Here is a 13,986-nt window from a genome sequence, read left to right on the forward strand (position 1 = left end):
CAACTCTCTTAAAAATTAGAACACAGATAGGTAAAAGGAGGGGTAGGAAATCACATATAATGATTAATTTCTCTCTGGTCTACAAAAGTCCCACTTCAAGATAAACATATACACAAATTGAATGGGAAAGACAAGCACTTGCCTAGCACTGAATACTAGGAGAAATCTGTATAGATTTTGATGTAAAGGAATATTGGTTAATTTAATAGAAAGTATCTTTGACTAACTAATTTAAGAAAAACAGAAGTTGTATTGTCCCTCTTAAAATGCCCCCAGCATTATAATGTAATTCACTTATGTCTTTCAGATACAATAGGACAGACATTATAGAAGTTAGAGGACTATACCACGTTCTTTTAGTAAACTCTGGATAGCATCAAATCATAGTTGAATCTTCAGAACACCTCAAAGATACTGTGGAGTTAGAACATATGACTGACATACCAGATGTGCAATACAGCACAGCTGTTAACTTTCCGGAAAATATTAGGACCCTGATCTTCTTTCAAAAATAAAGACATACCTCATTTCCACAGTGGCAGTCTGCAGAAGAAACTGCAGAAAAGCTTAACTTTGCTCTCAATATACTTTGAACTGCCTCAGCACTTTAAAAAAAAAAAAAAAAAACTCAAATAAGACCCCCAAAGTAGTTCTCCACGTTACATGGGAGAGAAAATTTTAATGAGAAAAAAAATTAGAAGTTTTGTTTTACTTTTGCCAGAACTAAGAGAAGTTGTTTCACTAAATGCACATAAGGAGCAACGTCACGCCATTAAAAAAAAAAAAAAATTCAAATATAAGCCAAAAAAGTACTAGGTTATAGTATCTGACAATGGCATTTCCTTTACCAAAGACCACAATTACATTAAATCTAGCACTTGTATCTAGCAGGCTTTGAACAAGGATAGATAGTAGGGGGCAGGGGTCTTTTACAAAATCATTCGTTTTGCAAATTATATCTTATAACAGACTTAAGAGCTGATAATAAATCAAAAATGCTTTGAAAGTCTTACACTGTTTTAAATCATTTTCTTAGTATGATTAAACAATGCAAAACAATGATTAAAGTGGAATTATTCAACCTAAAACTCCTATTGCTCTTATCTGATTCTGGAGAAAATTCTACAATTTTTTAATTTTTATTTTTATTTTTTTTACATTTTTTTTTAAAAAGACCATTTAAAAGAACTATTTAGCAAGTTAATGGGTCCATAATTCTAAGGGCTCTTCCATTATTTGTTTGGGTGTTTTTTTCTTTTAGCCTTTCCCTTGTGTTTTGTTTTGAAAAAAAGGTAATACACCTTGAGTCTCTAATTAGAGACCACTATCTGAACAGTCAATAAAGGATAACATTTTGACAAGGACAGGAACTAAACAAGTCTGACTAGCAGGAAATTTCCCAGGGCCCTTTTAAATTTAGGCTATTAGTCAGATGTTCTAAAATGGATGGAATTACAGAATCTCAACCTGAGAGAACATAAACAAAATACAGGTGCAAAGCTGAAAAACTAAATGTGTTCCCTCACTAACAGCAAAGTTTGCTACCATATGTACCAAACAGAAGCCCCAAAGGTGGGGATAACGTCCAAATTTAAGCATTCATTATTCACCTGTTCATTCAACCTCCCATTTGACAGATATTAAAATCCAGATTTTTTGAAAGAGTTGTGACCTTAAAAAGAGATAACACTGAATTTTTATAGGTGTAGAAAAGATTCTCAACTATATCTTTACCAAAGTAATCTTTCCTGATGACCGGAGTTTTGGTAATAAATATAATGATAACACCCATAATACAGAGTTGCTGGGTTCCCTCACTTTCTGTGATCTGGCCTCTACATTCCCTCTTCTAAAACTGCTTTCCAAGGCCCCAGTTACCTCTCAAACATCAAACCCTATTTCAGCACTGAGTCATACTTCTCCTTGACACTTTAGGAGCCCTCTGTGATAGATCCATCAACCCAGACACCTCTCCTCTTTGAGCCCCACGTGTTATTTATTCCCTGGTTGTCCTACATCTATTATCCCTCTGTGTCTACTTCCTCTCGCTCTCCTAGCCATTGATCTTCTCTAGTCACTCAGTCTCTTTCTCTACATTCTAGAAACTTTTAGAATCTAGAATCTCATTCTATTTCATGGTTCATGCAAATTTCTATGTGGATAACTCCTATATCAAAGCCTCTTGTCCCAACCTCTCTCCAAAATGTCTACTCTAGCCAAGTGAACATCACTCTGAATGCCTCACAACATCAAATACAACATACTTCTAAAAATCAAATTCTGGGGATACATGGAGGTCCAGTGGTTAGGACTCTCAGCTTCCACTGCAGAGGGCCCAGGTTCCAGCCCTGGTTGGGCAACTAATATCCGGCAAGTCGCATGGCATGGCCAAAAAAAAGCAACAAACAAAATCAAACTCTTTTGCCCTCCAAAATGAGTTTCTCTCCCTCTGCTGCCTACTCTAGACATTACAAACTACCAATCTTTCTGAATTAGAAGTCATCTCACTTTTCACTTTCATGCACTGGAGAAGGAAATGGCAGCCCACTCCAGTGTTCTTGCCTGGAGAATCCCAGGGACGGGGGAGCCTGGTGGGCTGCCGTCTGTGGGGTCGCACAGAGTCAGACATGACTGAAGTGACTTAGCATAGCATTGAGTATCCTATTCCTCTGTCCAATATCTTATCAGTTACCAAGTTCTGTTGATTCTTGAAGCTTAGAAATAAAGTAGTGAAAGAAAAACGATTCAAATCTAGGTGTGTCAGACACCAAAACAAAAGACAGAGCTCCAAACACTGTTCCTGCTTTACAAGGGAGAAGTAAGGAGACAGACACCCTGCACAGAATGGATCCTTGAAGACAGGAAAAAATGAAGATTATGGTCCCTGGGGTCTACTGATGGTGGTGCTGGCAGTGGTAATAATAAATACTAAGAGCTGTCACCTACTGAGCTCCTGCTAAATGCGTGTACCCTACTAGAAACCTACTCTGGTTCACTTTTGTATTCTGTAATATCTATCCACCAGGTCTATCACAGAGTAGGGCCCCCAAAATGTTTGCTAAATTAGTAAATCTGTTGTGCTACATTATGCTTATATCTAAACCATATAGTCCTAGAATACCGTAGTTTTAAAAAAAAATTTTGGTGAGATTTTCTTTTGGCTGTCATTGTTCTCCATTCTCTCCTGCAATGTCTACTCTATAGCTTAGAGTCTAAATCAATGGGCCAAGGATAAAATTCTGTGGGATCTGAGACAGTCCCCCACTCCCACAACTTCCTCCTTTCCAACATCTGATAGACCTTCATTTTTTTTTTACTCTGAATTTGATTTCTAAAATGTTTGAAGTCTCAAAAAGACAGGCCCCAATACAAATGTTGTTATTATAAGTATTTTTCCAAGGAGAACTATGTGTACTATGCTGTACCAGAATTCAGTTTATAAATTCCAACTACATAACAGTTGAACTAAAACACGTGCTTTAAACCAATATTCACAAAAAAGAGAGAAAAGACACAGAACCTACACACAAAATAATTTAGTGGCAAAAATATTTCATTATATCCCCTTGAGCATAATCAAAAGTATAAGAAGTTTCAAGGCTAAAAGCCTTGAACATATGGTTGCTGGTGGTTTTAAAGAAAAGGTTGAAATAGGCGGTCAAAGTTATATACACACATAAGTCACCACAGACTCTTAATGAAATAGCACAGGTAGAATGCTTTTTCCTTTTTAGTCTGCTGCTGCTGCTGCTTCTAAGTCTACCTTGTTGTAAAGATACTGTTTTCAAACTTGAAACACAAATGCAAAAGTTCTTTATTGCTCAGTCAATATGCAAGATAACAGGGAGTCTAAATTAACTGCATAAAACAACACCTTTAAGTTTTTCATTTTGACATGAAAAATTTATTATTTTGATTTCAAGAAGTACTGCACATTTACACCAAAATGCAAAAGCACTTATTGATTTAATTTAAATATATTATAGCTATATATTTTCCATTGACAAAGAGAAGCTGCCTCTTTTAACTAAAAATTTGTTCCTGGTAAGATGATTACCTTGATACAGTTTCAAAAAGTGTATACAGTTGGTCCTCGGTATCCACAGATGCAGAACCCATGGATACAGAGGACTGACTGTACTAATCCATTTTATAAGGTACTTGAGCACCTGTAGGTTTTGATATCTGAGGGGGTCCTGATACCAACACCCCATGGATACAGAGAGACAACTGTAGGATATCCATTGCACAGCTTAAGTTTTGAACTGGACATGATTCATCACTTTAAGATTTCACAAGCACCTACTCGATTTACTCAGTAATCAAATTTCCCATTTTCTGATATATTTATCAAATTAATCAGGAAAACACTTCAATTCTAAGGCTGCAATTACCTTTAAAAATAAAATCCCATCTCTGAATTGTGAATAATCAAAATCAATGTTTTTAGCAGTGAAGATGTATCAAAACAAGTTTCCTGGAGGAGCAGTTTTAATTATGCTTCAGTAAAGTCTGACCCCAACGAATTAGAAATTAGTTATTTTTCTGTGTCAAAGCAAACTCAAGAAGAAAACAACTATTTTTAAGAATTTTTAATTTATCTAAAGAATTAAAGTCTCCAAGTTAAATAATTAATCCCCTACAATTTTAAAACAATACATATATGAAATCTATGCATTTAATTAAAAAGTATGTCATGTCAGAAAACAGATAAATGAAAGAGCTGCCAAAATCCCAGTTTATAGTTGTAAATTCCTAAGGTTTTAAAGCACAGCCACAGGCTAATTGCCCAAAGACCTGCTGCCCACAGACATTTGCAGATGACTGAAGTTAATAGCCGGGCATGTCAATTTACTACGGGCAGCTCTCAGTGCGAACATTGTGACAAAAGAATTGGGTCAGGTTACAGCCTGTTGCTATTATCACGTCTAGATTTATGGTTTCTAACACTGGCCCTACAAGAAATAATGGAAATGATGACAGCAACAATCCCTGCTAGACAACAGATTACAGAAAAGCAAGTAATAAACCATAATCTGAAGTGACCAGAAAACTAAACATCCCTGACCATACTTCAAACATGAAGCAGGTGTCAGTAAATGACCTATTTAAATATTTCTACAATCTCTCAAAATCTCAACACAAAAAAATCTCAAGTCTATAATCTAAAACCAAGCAATATATAAATGTATTTAAATTACTGAGTACTATATTTTAATTCTTTTAATAATCAAAGACAGTGTAGTTCATTTGAACAGTTTATCAAATTCTACCAAATTAATAAAAAACAGAGAATAATGATCATTACCTTTCAAAAACCTTTAAAGTATATTGGAAAACATTCCAAATAATACTTCACATCTTTCAAAACAAAAAAAAAAGGCAGTTTCACAGCAAAGGGCACAAGTTTACAACTGTATTCAGGGAGGCAAGAGAACCGAAGAAACATGTGATTCACTCACTGCTTAATTTAAAACTAAAAGAAGTTTGTCAATACATCTGCTTATAAGACTATGTCAAGGCTACAAGGTACCCAAGCAAATAGAGCTGTTTGTCTGGAGTTCAGCACCAGTTAACCCTTATGAGAAACAGAGGTCGAGAAAAATCAAATATGTATTCTAAACACAAAAAGCAAAGAGAATTCCATCACCTTTCCTGAGAAAAGAAAGTGTTCTCAAGATATGCCCTAGAATTGCAATATATCTGTCCCTTCTGAAGTTTACAATGGCACGTTACCATAAAAGGTGGGCACTCTTTCCGCTCTTACAACAATTTGCTCCTATAAACTTAGGAAGAGGCAGAGTCACAGCCATAAACACAGGTCACAAGTAGTAGGTAGTCAAATACTCTCTACCTTCAAATGTTTCCCAGCTCTTTACTCATACAAAGCATATTCTTTTTTTAACTCCTTAGTTAAATAAGAAACTCACTAGTCTATGTCAGATGAATATGAAATTAAACTGAACAGCACCATCATATAAACTGCTTATAGGAGCCTTAAATCTTTCACTGTTAACACAGTAAGATATTCTCATTTCTTTAAAACCTTTCCACCACATGCCTAAAAAATGAAAGCAAGAGAAAAGTTTAGGGATATATGTTTAGTAGAAGTCACTTAGCATAAAAATAACTAGTATTATTATTTCTAAAGTAACCAAGGATTACTTATATTAGACAACATAAAGACAAAATAAGCAAAAATGCCTTCCTCATGAAAACCAAACAGCACATGCATATTTCAAATCTTAATTTTTATTTTAAATTTTATGAAGTTAGCCTACTTTAAGAACCGTCACCTCTGGTATCTTAAAAAATGTTATCACTACAGTAAAGGCATTTCTACTCTTAAGAGTAACCAAAGCCCAAACTAGTTAGAGCCTAGAAAACTTACTTGCCACTAAATCATGCCAAGCTATTTTAATCTAAAATAAACAACAGTGGTTTCTCTCATTTATTTCCCCAAGACAAAAGGATTATAAAGATTAAGAGCCCAAGCTAAGGTAGGGTAAACTTTTTCTTTCAAACTGACCCACATCTGCCGTTTTCAAAACGTCCAGGCTTTTGCTTCCTAAAATCAATAATCACTTCAAATTCTAAGATATGATGGATGTAGTAATTTTCAGACATTAATAATGTTCCTTAAATTCCTAAGGGTATTTGATTTTCTCACTCCAAACTACAAAATACCTGGTAATGCCAGACCAATATTCATACCATAACCTCACAGCTCTACTAGCTGATGGCTAGCAGAGTTCACTTAATTCATATCTTACATATCCTAAAAACCTGGAATATTACTAGGAAGAGACAATTTGACTTCCAGGGAGATGAGCTAAAAGAGAACATGACCTCATATTTCCATTCACACTTGGCATAAACATAAAAAGGAACAGACAGAGTAACCTGGCAAAAAAAAAAAAAAACACAAAAATTGAGGTGACTAATGACTCAAATAGCAAAGGATCCTTTGCACCCTTCAGTGTTCCAGTTTCTAAAGTTCCAACAGTCATTTCTATTAACCAAAACGGGGGGAGGGGGCAGTAAATTTTCAAGTGCAATTTTCCTCCTCCCTCCCTCTCTCCCCACATTCTAAGAGCTCAAGCTAAAATTGGGATTTGGGCCTTCCTTAAATGAAACAAGGGGCTACATCATTCTCATTCAAAAAAATTGGCATTTACTCAGCCTTCACAAGGCACTTTACTATCATCAATTATTTCTCAGTGAGGCAGTGCAGGATTACCCTGACCATTTCACTGATGCGGAAACAGACACCAACAGCAAAGGGAACAGGGGCAGGAAGAGGGGTGATAGGAAGCATCTGGGAGGAACAGGCAGGCAGCTAAAAAGGAACAAACCCTAAAGAAAATGAGAGTCACATCTGGCTTATAGCTGACCATCATAACCCTTGTTATTTTTTAGCTCATAGAGACTTCTGAAATGTTATGAAAAAAAGAAAGGGCTCTAAATTGTCACTTAATATCTAGTTACAGCCTAAACTACTCAGTCATAGAAGTTACTTAACATTAAAAAATACCCACTCTTCAGAACCCATACTGATTTCAATTTATACCAGTAATTCATTTTCTCCCTCAAGCCTAACCAGTATGACATCTGTTTGACCCAAAAAAACAATCTCTCATAAAAATATATAGCTTTGGGCTTCCTTGGCGGCTAAGTGGTAAAGAATCTGCATGCCAATGCAAGAGACACAGGTTCGATCCTGTGTACGGGAAGATTCTACAGGCGGTGGAACAATTAAGCCTATGGCTACAAGTACTGAACCTGTGCTCTAGAGCCCAGGAGCCACAACTACTGAGCCCATGTACCACAGCTACTGAAGCCTGCATGCCTAGAGCCCATGCTCTGCAACAAGAGAAGCCACCACAATGAAAAGCCCATACACCGCAACTACAGAGTAGCCCCTGCTGGCCACAAATAGAGAAAAGCTGGCACAGCAGTGAAGACTCAACACAGCCAAAAATAAATACATAAAATTATTTTAAAATATATATATAGCTGTGTATAATCATAACAAAAGAGGAATAAAGTTAATATCACATAAGTCAGAAATAATTCAAATTAAGACTCAAATTTTGTTTAGAGAATTATGACCAAAACACTGACTCCCTGAATTTGCCACTGAAAGAAAAAGACTACTTGTTCTACATTCATAATGATTTTCTTAACTATAATCTTGAGATTTTCAGTAATAAACTACTAATGGGAAGCCTTAAACACCCTAGAAACCAGCACACACAGCAGTAGGTTGAACTGAACGCCATACTACAGACAGCACAGGTACTTAATAAAGATGTGTTGATTGAACCATAAATCAAAAGGACTGACCAACTGCTGCCTCAAGAGAAAAATCACCTCTTTAAGACTGACTCCAGTTTTTTTGTACATATGACATCATTAACTTTAAAGCATCCTCACACATTAACAATGTAGTTTGCCCACATTAATCTTTTTTCAAAGTATTAATTTCAAAACAAATCAGGTTCTCTGGGGGGAAACAGGTATACATCCTTGGAAGATCATGAGGTTGTGTGATATACATGAAATTTACTCAAAAATGACAGAGCCACTGAAAGTACTGTTGGGCTAAGTTTTTGAAAAAAACCCATCTGACTGTTTTGAAGAATATGGATAAAGACACAGACAAACAAATTCAAGGCATCATGTAAGTACTGATGAACTCTAGTCTCAAAATCCCAAATGGACTCAATTCCAAAAGCTATTTTCACATTCCTGCCATTGAATATACAAAACCACATAGTTAAAGAAAACATTCATCCTTGGAAACACATTTAATGAGTAAGAAAAAGAATGGTAAGAAAGGCAAAACTGTCCTTATTGAACATTTCCAAGCAGTGTTATTGAAAAAAAAATAAATATGCGTCTATAAGTTATAGTTAAAATACAACTGATTGTCATAGGAAGTTGTACTGCATAAATGTTACACATTTTATAATACTCTTTCCCCAAAACAGACATATGAACATCTCGGAAAGAAAACCATCTCCAATAACTTTGTATATCATATACTCATAAGGAAGTATTCACTTTCTCTGCCTCAGTTTCCCCTCCTAACCGCCCCACGCACTCTTAGAGACGTCTGTCCTAAAGTCAACCTACAGGTAAGTTGTAAATGCTAATCTAATTCTTCAAAGTAGAGGCTAGTTCCAAATTGTAATCACACTTTATAATGAATGACAAATGTATTACAACCTTTAAAAAAAAAAATCAATAGTTTTAAACGTAAACTTGTCACTACCTGTGCTGCCCTAACATTTGGGGTGAGGGACGAGGGGAAGGCGGCGCGAATTTACAGCTCAGCCCTCAAAGTTACGTACAACTTCAAGACGCAAAATCTATTCAACTCTCCTACTCGCTCTCCCCCTGGCGATTCACACTAGAATGTAGCACAACCACTATCCAGGTGGAAAAAGCGAGAACGCTATCTCGAAAAAGAACAGTGGTCCTGCGACCCAGTCTTGCCGCGATACCGCAGCGGCCGCCTCGCCGTTCCTGAGAGCAGCAGACCCACTCTTCGGCCCCCCACTCCCACCCGCACCCCACCGCCAGAGCCTGCCGCGCCCTCCCGCCCCCTATCTCCCCCGAGAGCGAGGCACCAGCGCTGCCCTCAACCCATCCGCCCCGAGTCCCGGGCCGCGAGTCTAACGTACACACCTGGCACCGGGGCCCAAGCCCGCGCTCGGCCACAAGCGCATCCTTCCCAACTGACATTTCCTTCAGAAACTCCAAAAGTTCTCTCACAAGTCTCCGGAAAACTCCGGGACCAGTTTCAGCACAGACTACCAAAGTCATCCCTACTCCTCAGCCCCGCCGCCCACCTGCGTTGTCCCGGGACCCCAGCCCGGCCCCACCCACGGGCGGAGGATGCTCTAGAAGGTGCTGTCCGCGCTTCGGGTCAGGGGACCGTTGGAGTGAGGCCTCCGAACGCCGCGGGCGGGATGGGCCGGTGCCGGGCGACCGGGCCCCAAGTGTGAGGGGCGGCGCGAGAGCGATTGAGGGGCGTCGCGGAAAGCGCTACGCGGGGCAGGGGAGTCCCGGCCTTGGGGGCGAGGCCACCGAGGGGTAGGGGACCTTTGGGGTTAAGCCTCGGAGAGTGGCTGACTGGAGTGAGGGACCGATCTGGGGCCGGACCCCGCGGAGCGTTGAGGGGGCGTTCCTCGCGGGGGACGCGCCGCCGGAGACTCCCTACCTTCCGCGGAAAACAGCCAGAGCCCAGAACGCCAAAACTCCTCCTCTCTGGTCTTCACGGAGCCCGGAGTCGCCTCACACCTCGAGTCTCGTCGGCGAAAAGAGCGAAATTCTATCACACAGATCCCGCGAGCCAGCACCGGTCTTCACACCGCCGCCGCCATGTTTGAGAAGCCGCGCGCGAAGCCGCGCATGCCCCGCAACCGCCACCGCGGCCCCGCCCCCTCCCCTCCGTCCGCGTGCCCTGCGGTTGCCGCAGCCGCGCACTTTGACCGTTTGCCGCGTGCGGGGCCCGAGCCGGGGGCTCTGCCGGAAGCTCCTGCGGCCGGTGTCCAACAGTGAGACTCTGCAAACCCGGGCAAGACCTTGGCAGTTTTCCCTCGTCCGTTCCCCGCAACCCCGCCCCAATCTGCCCTCCCGCCAAAAATAAAAATAAAAAAAAGTCGCAGCCCCTGCACCCAAGACCGTGGTGGGCCCCCAACTCGGAGCTCAGGATGTGCATCAAGTTTCATCCAAGGGGAATGCTTTCCCCTTAGCCATCGACTGTGACTCTCGGCCACCGCCCACCCTGGCCACGCACCGAAAAGGCAGGCGCTTCCCTAGGAGCTCGAGCAAATTCGATGAGCAAGGAAAAAGCAGTTCGTTAGAGCAGCTTGAGCAAAGCCACTCCTTCGCGGGTTGCAGCATAGTCCTCGAAACAGCTTTTCTTTTTTTTCCATGAGTTTTTGCCAGCAATCCCCTCCAGCTCCACATTCCAGATTTAGTTGTTCCTTTAAACCCAGGCTTGAGCTAACGGGAACTAGATTAACCTGGAGAGTAAAATAATTCGCTCACAGGCTTGAAAGTACTCGGGAGCGTCTTCGAGAGTGGGTTTTGGGGTCTCCTCTGCTCAATTCCCTGGCCCGGAACCCAACGGTTTGCGCAGGTGGAGGTCGCAACTAGGGGCAGGGGGCGGGCGTTAAAAAAAAGCTCCAAAGGGAATCTCTCCCGGCACAAAATGTAGCAGACAAAAAACCAGAGAAAAACATCCCATTCCTCGTTGTGAGGTTGGGTATAGGCAGATTTAAAACTTTTGTCTGAAAAATAATACAATGTGCTGTGTTAGCTAAAAGTAAACCATTGGCAGGCCTTTCTCTCTACAACTTTTTTCAAAAGTAGAATGAAGGTTTTCCATCCATGATCTGCTTAACTTAGTACATGAGTTTTACTTAGGACATGAGTTTTAAAATCATAATTCGGGAATAGAAACCGAATTTTTTTTTTTTAAATGTGGAATATATCCATTTTCTACAATGCAGAATAAAATTATTTTCATAGGACACAACTTATGCAATGTTAAACAAGGACCAAATTAAAGTATTATTTATTGTATCTAAACACTAGAAAATAGCACAAGATCAAATTGCGTCCTTTAAAATGAATAAATAAATCTTAGTGCAAAATTCAAGAAAATTTGAAGATGAAAATAGAAAAATTAGGCCATTATTAGGTGCAAACTAGGGCTTCCCTGGTAGCTCAGACGGTAAAGCATCTGCCTGCAATGCGGGAGACCTGGGTTCTATCCCAGGGTCAGGAAGATCCCCTGGAGAAGGAAATGGCAACCCACTCCATTACTCTTGCCTGGAAAATTCCATGGATGGAGGAGACTGGTAGGCTACAGTCCATGGGATTGCAGAATCGGACACGACTGAACAACTTCACTGGTTCACTGGTTCAGGTGCAAATATTAAAGTGAGATTTGTTGCATCAGTTGTATATTATCACATAGGAGGAAAAGTTGAAATGGTCTAAGATGAAGGTTCAAAAATGTTTTTAAAAGCTAGAAAGTTACCTTTAACAGAAAAAAAATAAACATTTAAGTTTAATCTTAGCAAACCCTTAGTATGGGCTACTGAGGGGGGTAAATTTTTAATTACTGGCCATTGTCTTTCTAATCCTGATGCAGTAGAAATATCTGAAATTCATCCTACATTCTCTGAAAGACTTATCACTTAAGACTCTTACACATACGGACCATTTATTAAATTGTAGAAATAGTACTCTGATTATAAACTGCCTGTTTCAAGAATGCCTCATCTACTTCCCATATTTCCCATGAAATTACTGAAGCCCTAATTCTAATAATGTAATTCACATTATCTATATTAGAATATCTTCTCAATGACTGTGATCACCTAGGCATTTATAGAAGAGTCTCCTTGTTATATTAAATGTTATTAACAATAACAGCCACCATCTATTGAGCACCTACCAAGTGCTGAGAATCATGATAGCCTCTTTAGATACATAATTTTCAATATTCCTAACATTCTTTCACAAAGTTCTTATTCCCATTTTATGGAAGAGGAAATGTAACATTACATCCCAAATAGGTGCCAGAATCAGCATCTGAATATACACTTGAAACGTCCCTATCCCTTCCAACTTAGTCATCAATCATATGCTTTTGTTATAGACCATGTATTTTGTTCAGTTGCTCAGTCGTGTCTGACTCTTTGAGACCCCATGAACTGCAGCACTCCAAGCTTCCCTGTCCTTCACTAACTCCCAGAATTTGCTGAAACTCATGTCCATTAAGTATCCATGATACCATCCAATCATCTCATCCTCTGTCGCCCCCTTCTCCTGCCTTCAATCTTTCCCAGCATCAGTCTTTTCCAGTGAATTGGCTCTTTGCATTAGGCGGCCAAAGTATTAGAACTTCACCCTCAGTCCTTCCAATGAATATTCAGGGTTGATCTCCTTTAGGACTAATTGGTTTGATGTCCTTGCTGTCCAAGGGACTCTCAAGAGTCTTCTCCAGCACCACAGATTGAAAGCATCAGTTCTTCAGCACTCAGCCTTCTTTATGGTCCAGCTCTCACATCTGTACATGACTACTGGAAAAACCATGGCTTTGACTATACAGACCTTTGTCAGCAAAGTGTATATAGACATCCAATAAAAATTATTTTATTTACTTGTACCTTACTTTTCTCCCTTTGCAAAAATAAACTCAAGACTGCTTTTTAACCTTAGCATAGGTCAGAACATCACTGTTTCTTTTACATTACACAGAAGTGTCTTGCACACAGTAGAAAGCTGTTAAATATTTGTTGAATGAGTGAATAGATGAATGGATAATGAATACCTACTATTATGATGTTTAATTTTGCCTATAAAACATGAAAATGAGACTATATGAACTGGAAGAATAAGGACTAAGACTAGTAAAATCTAAATTTCATGCTTATTTTTCAAGCCTCAGATTTCCTTCTGTGGATTTGCTCCTATAGTTCTCCTGACTCAGCCCAAAACCTGTGACAAGCTTAAAGGAGATCTGTCAGCCCCAGCCAGCCCAAATCGAATGCAAAATACTCCTGTATCTCAAGTATGTTTGATTACTTCCTTTTGTACCTTTCTTTTAGTTCAGTTCAGTCGCTCAGTCATGTCCAACTCTTTGCCACCCCATGAATGGCAGCACGCCAGGCCTCCCTGTCCATCACCGACTCCCAGAGTTCACTCAAACTCACGTCCATTGAGTCAGTGATGCCATCCAGCCATCTCATCCTCTGTTGTCCTCTTTCGTCCTGATCCCAATCCCTCCCAGCATCACAGTCTTTTCCAATGAGTCAACTCTTTGCATCAGGTGGCCAAAGTACTGGAGTTACAGCTTTAGCATCATTCCTTCCAAAGAACACCCAGGACTGATCTCCTTTAGAATGGACTGGTTGGATCTCCTTGCAGTCCAGGGGACTCTCAAGAGTCTTCTCCAACACC

The 13,986-nt window shown here is 39.8% G+C and overlaps 1 protein-coding gene across 2 annotated transcripts in view; it reads right to left on the reverse strand.

The window, feature by feature from the left end:
• SCML2 (Scm polycomb group protein like 2) overlaps positions 1–10,828 on the reverse strand; it is a 121,798-nt gene extending 110,970 nt beyond the window's left edge. The window contains exon 1 of one of the 2 annotated variants that reach the window (XM_086387946.1): positions 10,229–10,828. Coding sequence is in view for 1 of the 2 variants with exons in the window: in XM_086387948.1 (XP_086244074.1) it covers positions 9,694–9,831 (138 nt within the window). In the remaining variant the exon portion in view is untranslated. Of the gene's footprint in view, positions 1–9,693; positions 9,847–10,228 lie in introns of those variants that run through there. The other variant, XM_086387948.1, reaches the window with a different exon arrangement.
• Positions 10,829–13,986: the final 3,158 nt, after the last annotated feature.

The sequence above is a fragment of the Bos grunniens genome, chromosome X (genome assembly GCF_055505025.1).
Source record: "Bos grunniens cultivar Pamir isolate PY7600 chromosome X, Bosgru_T2T1.0, whole genome shotgun sequence".
NCBI classification, from domain to species: Eukaryota; Metazoa; Chordata; class Mammalia; order Artiodactyla; family Bovidae; genus Bos; species Bos grunniens.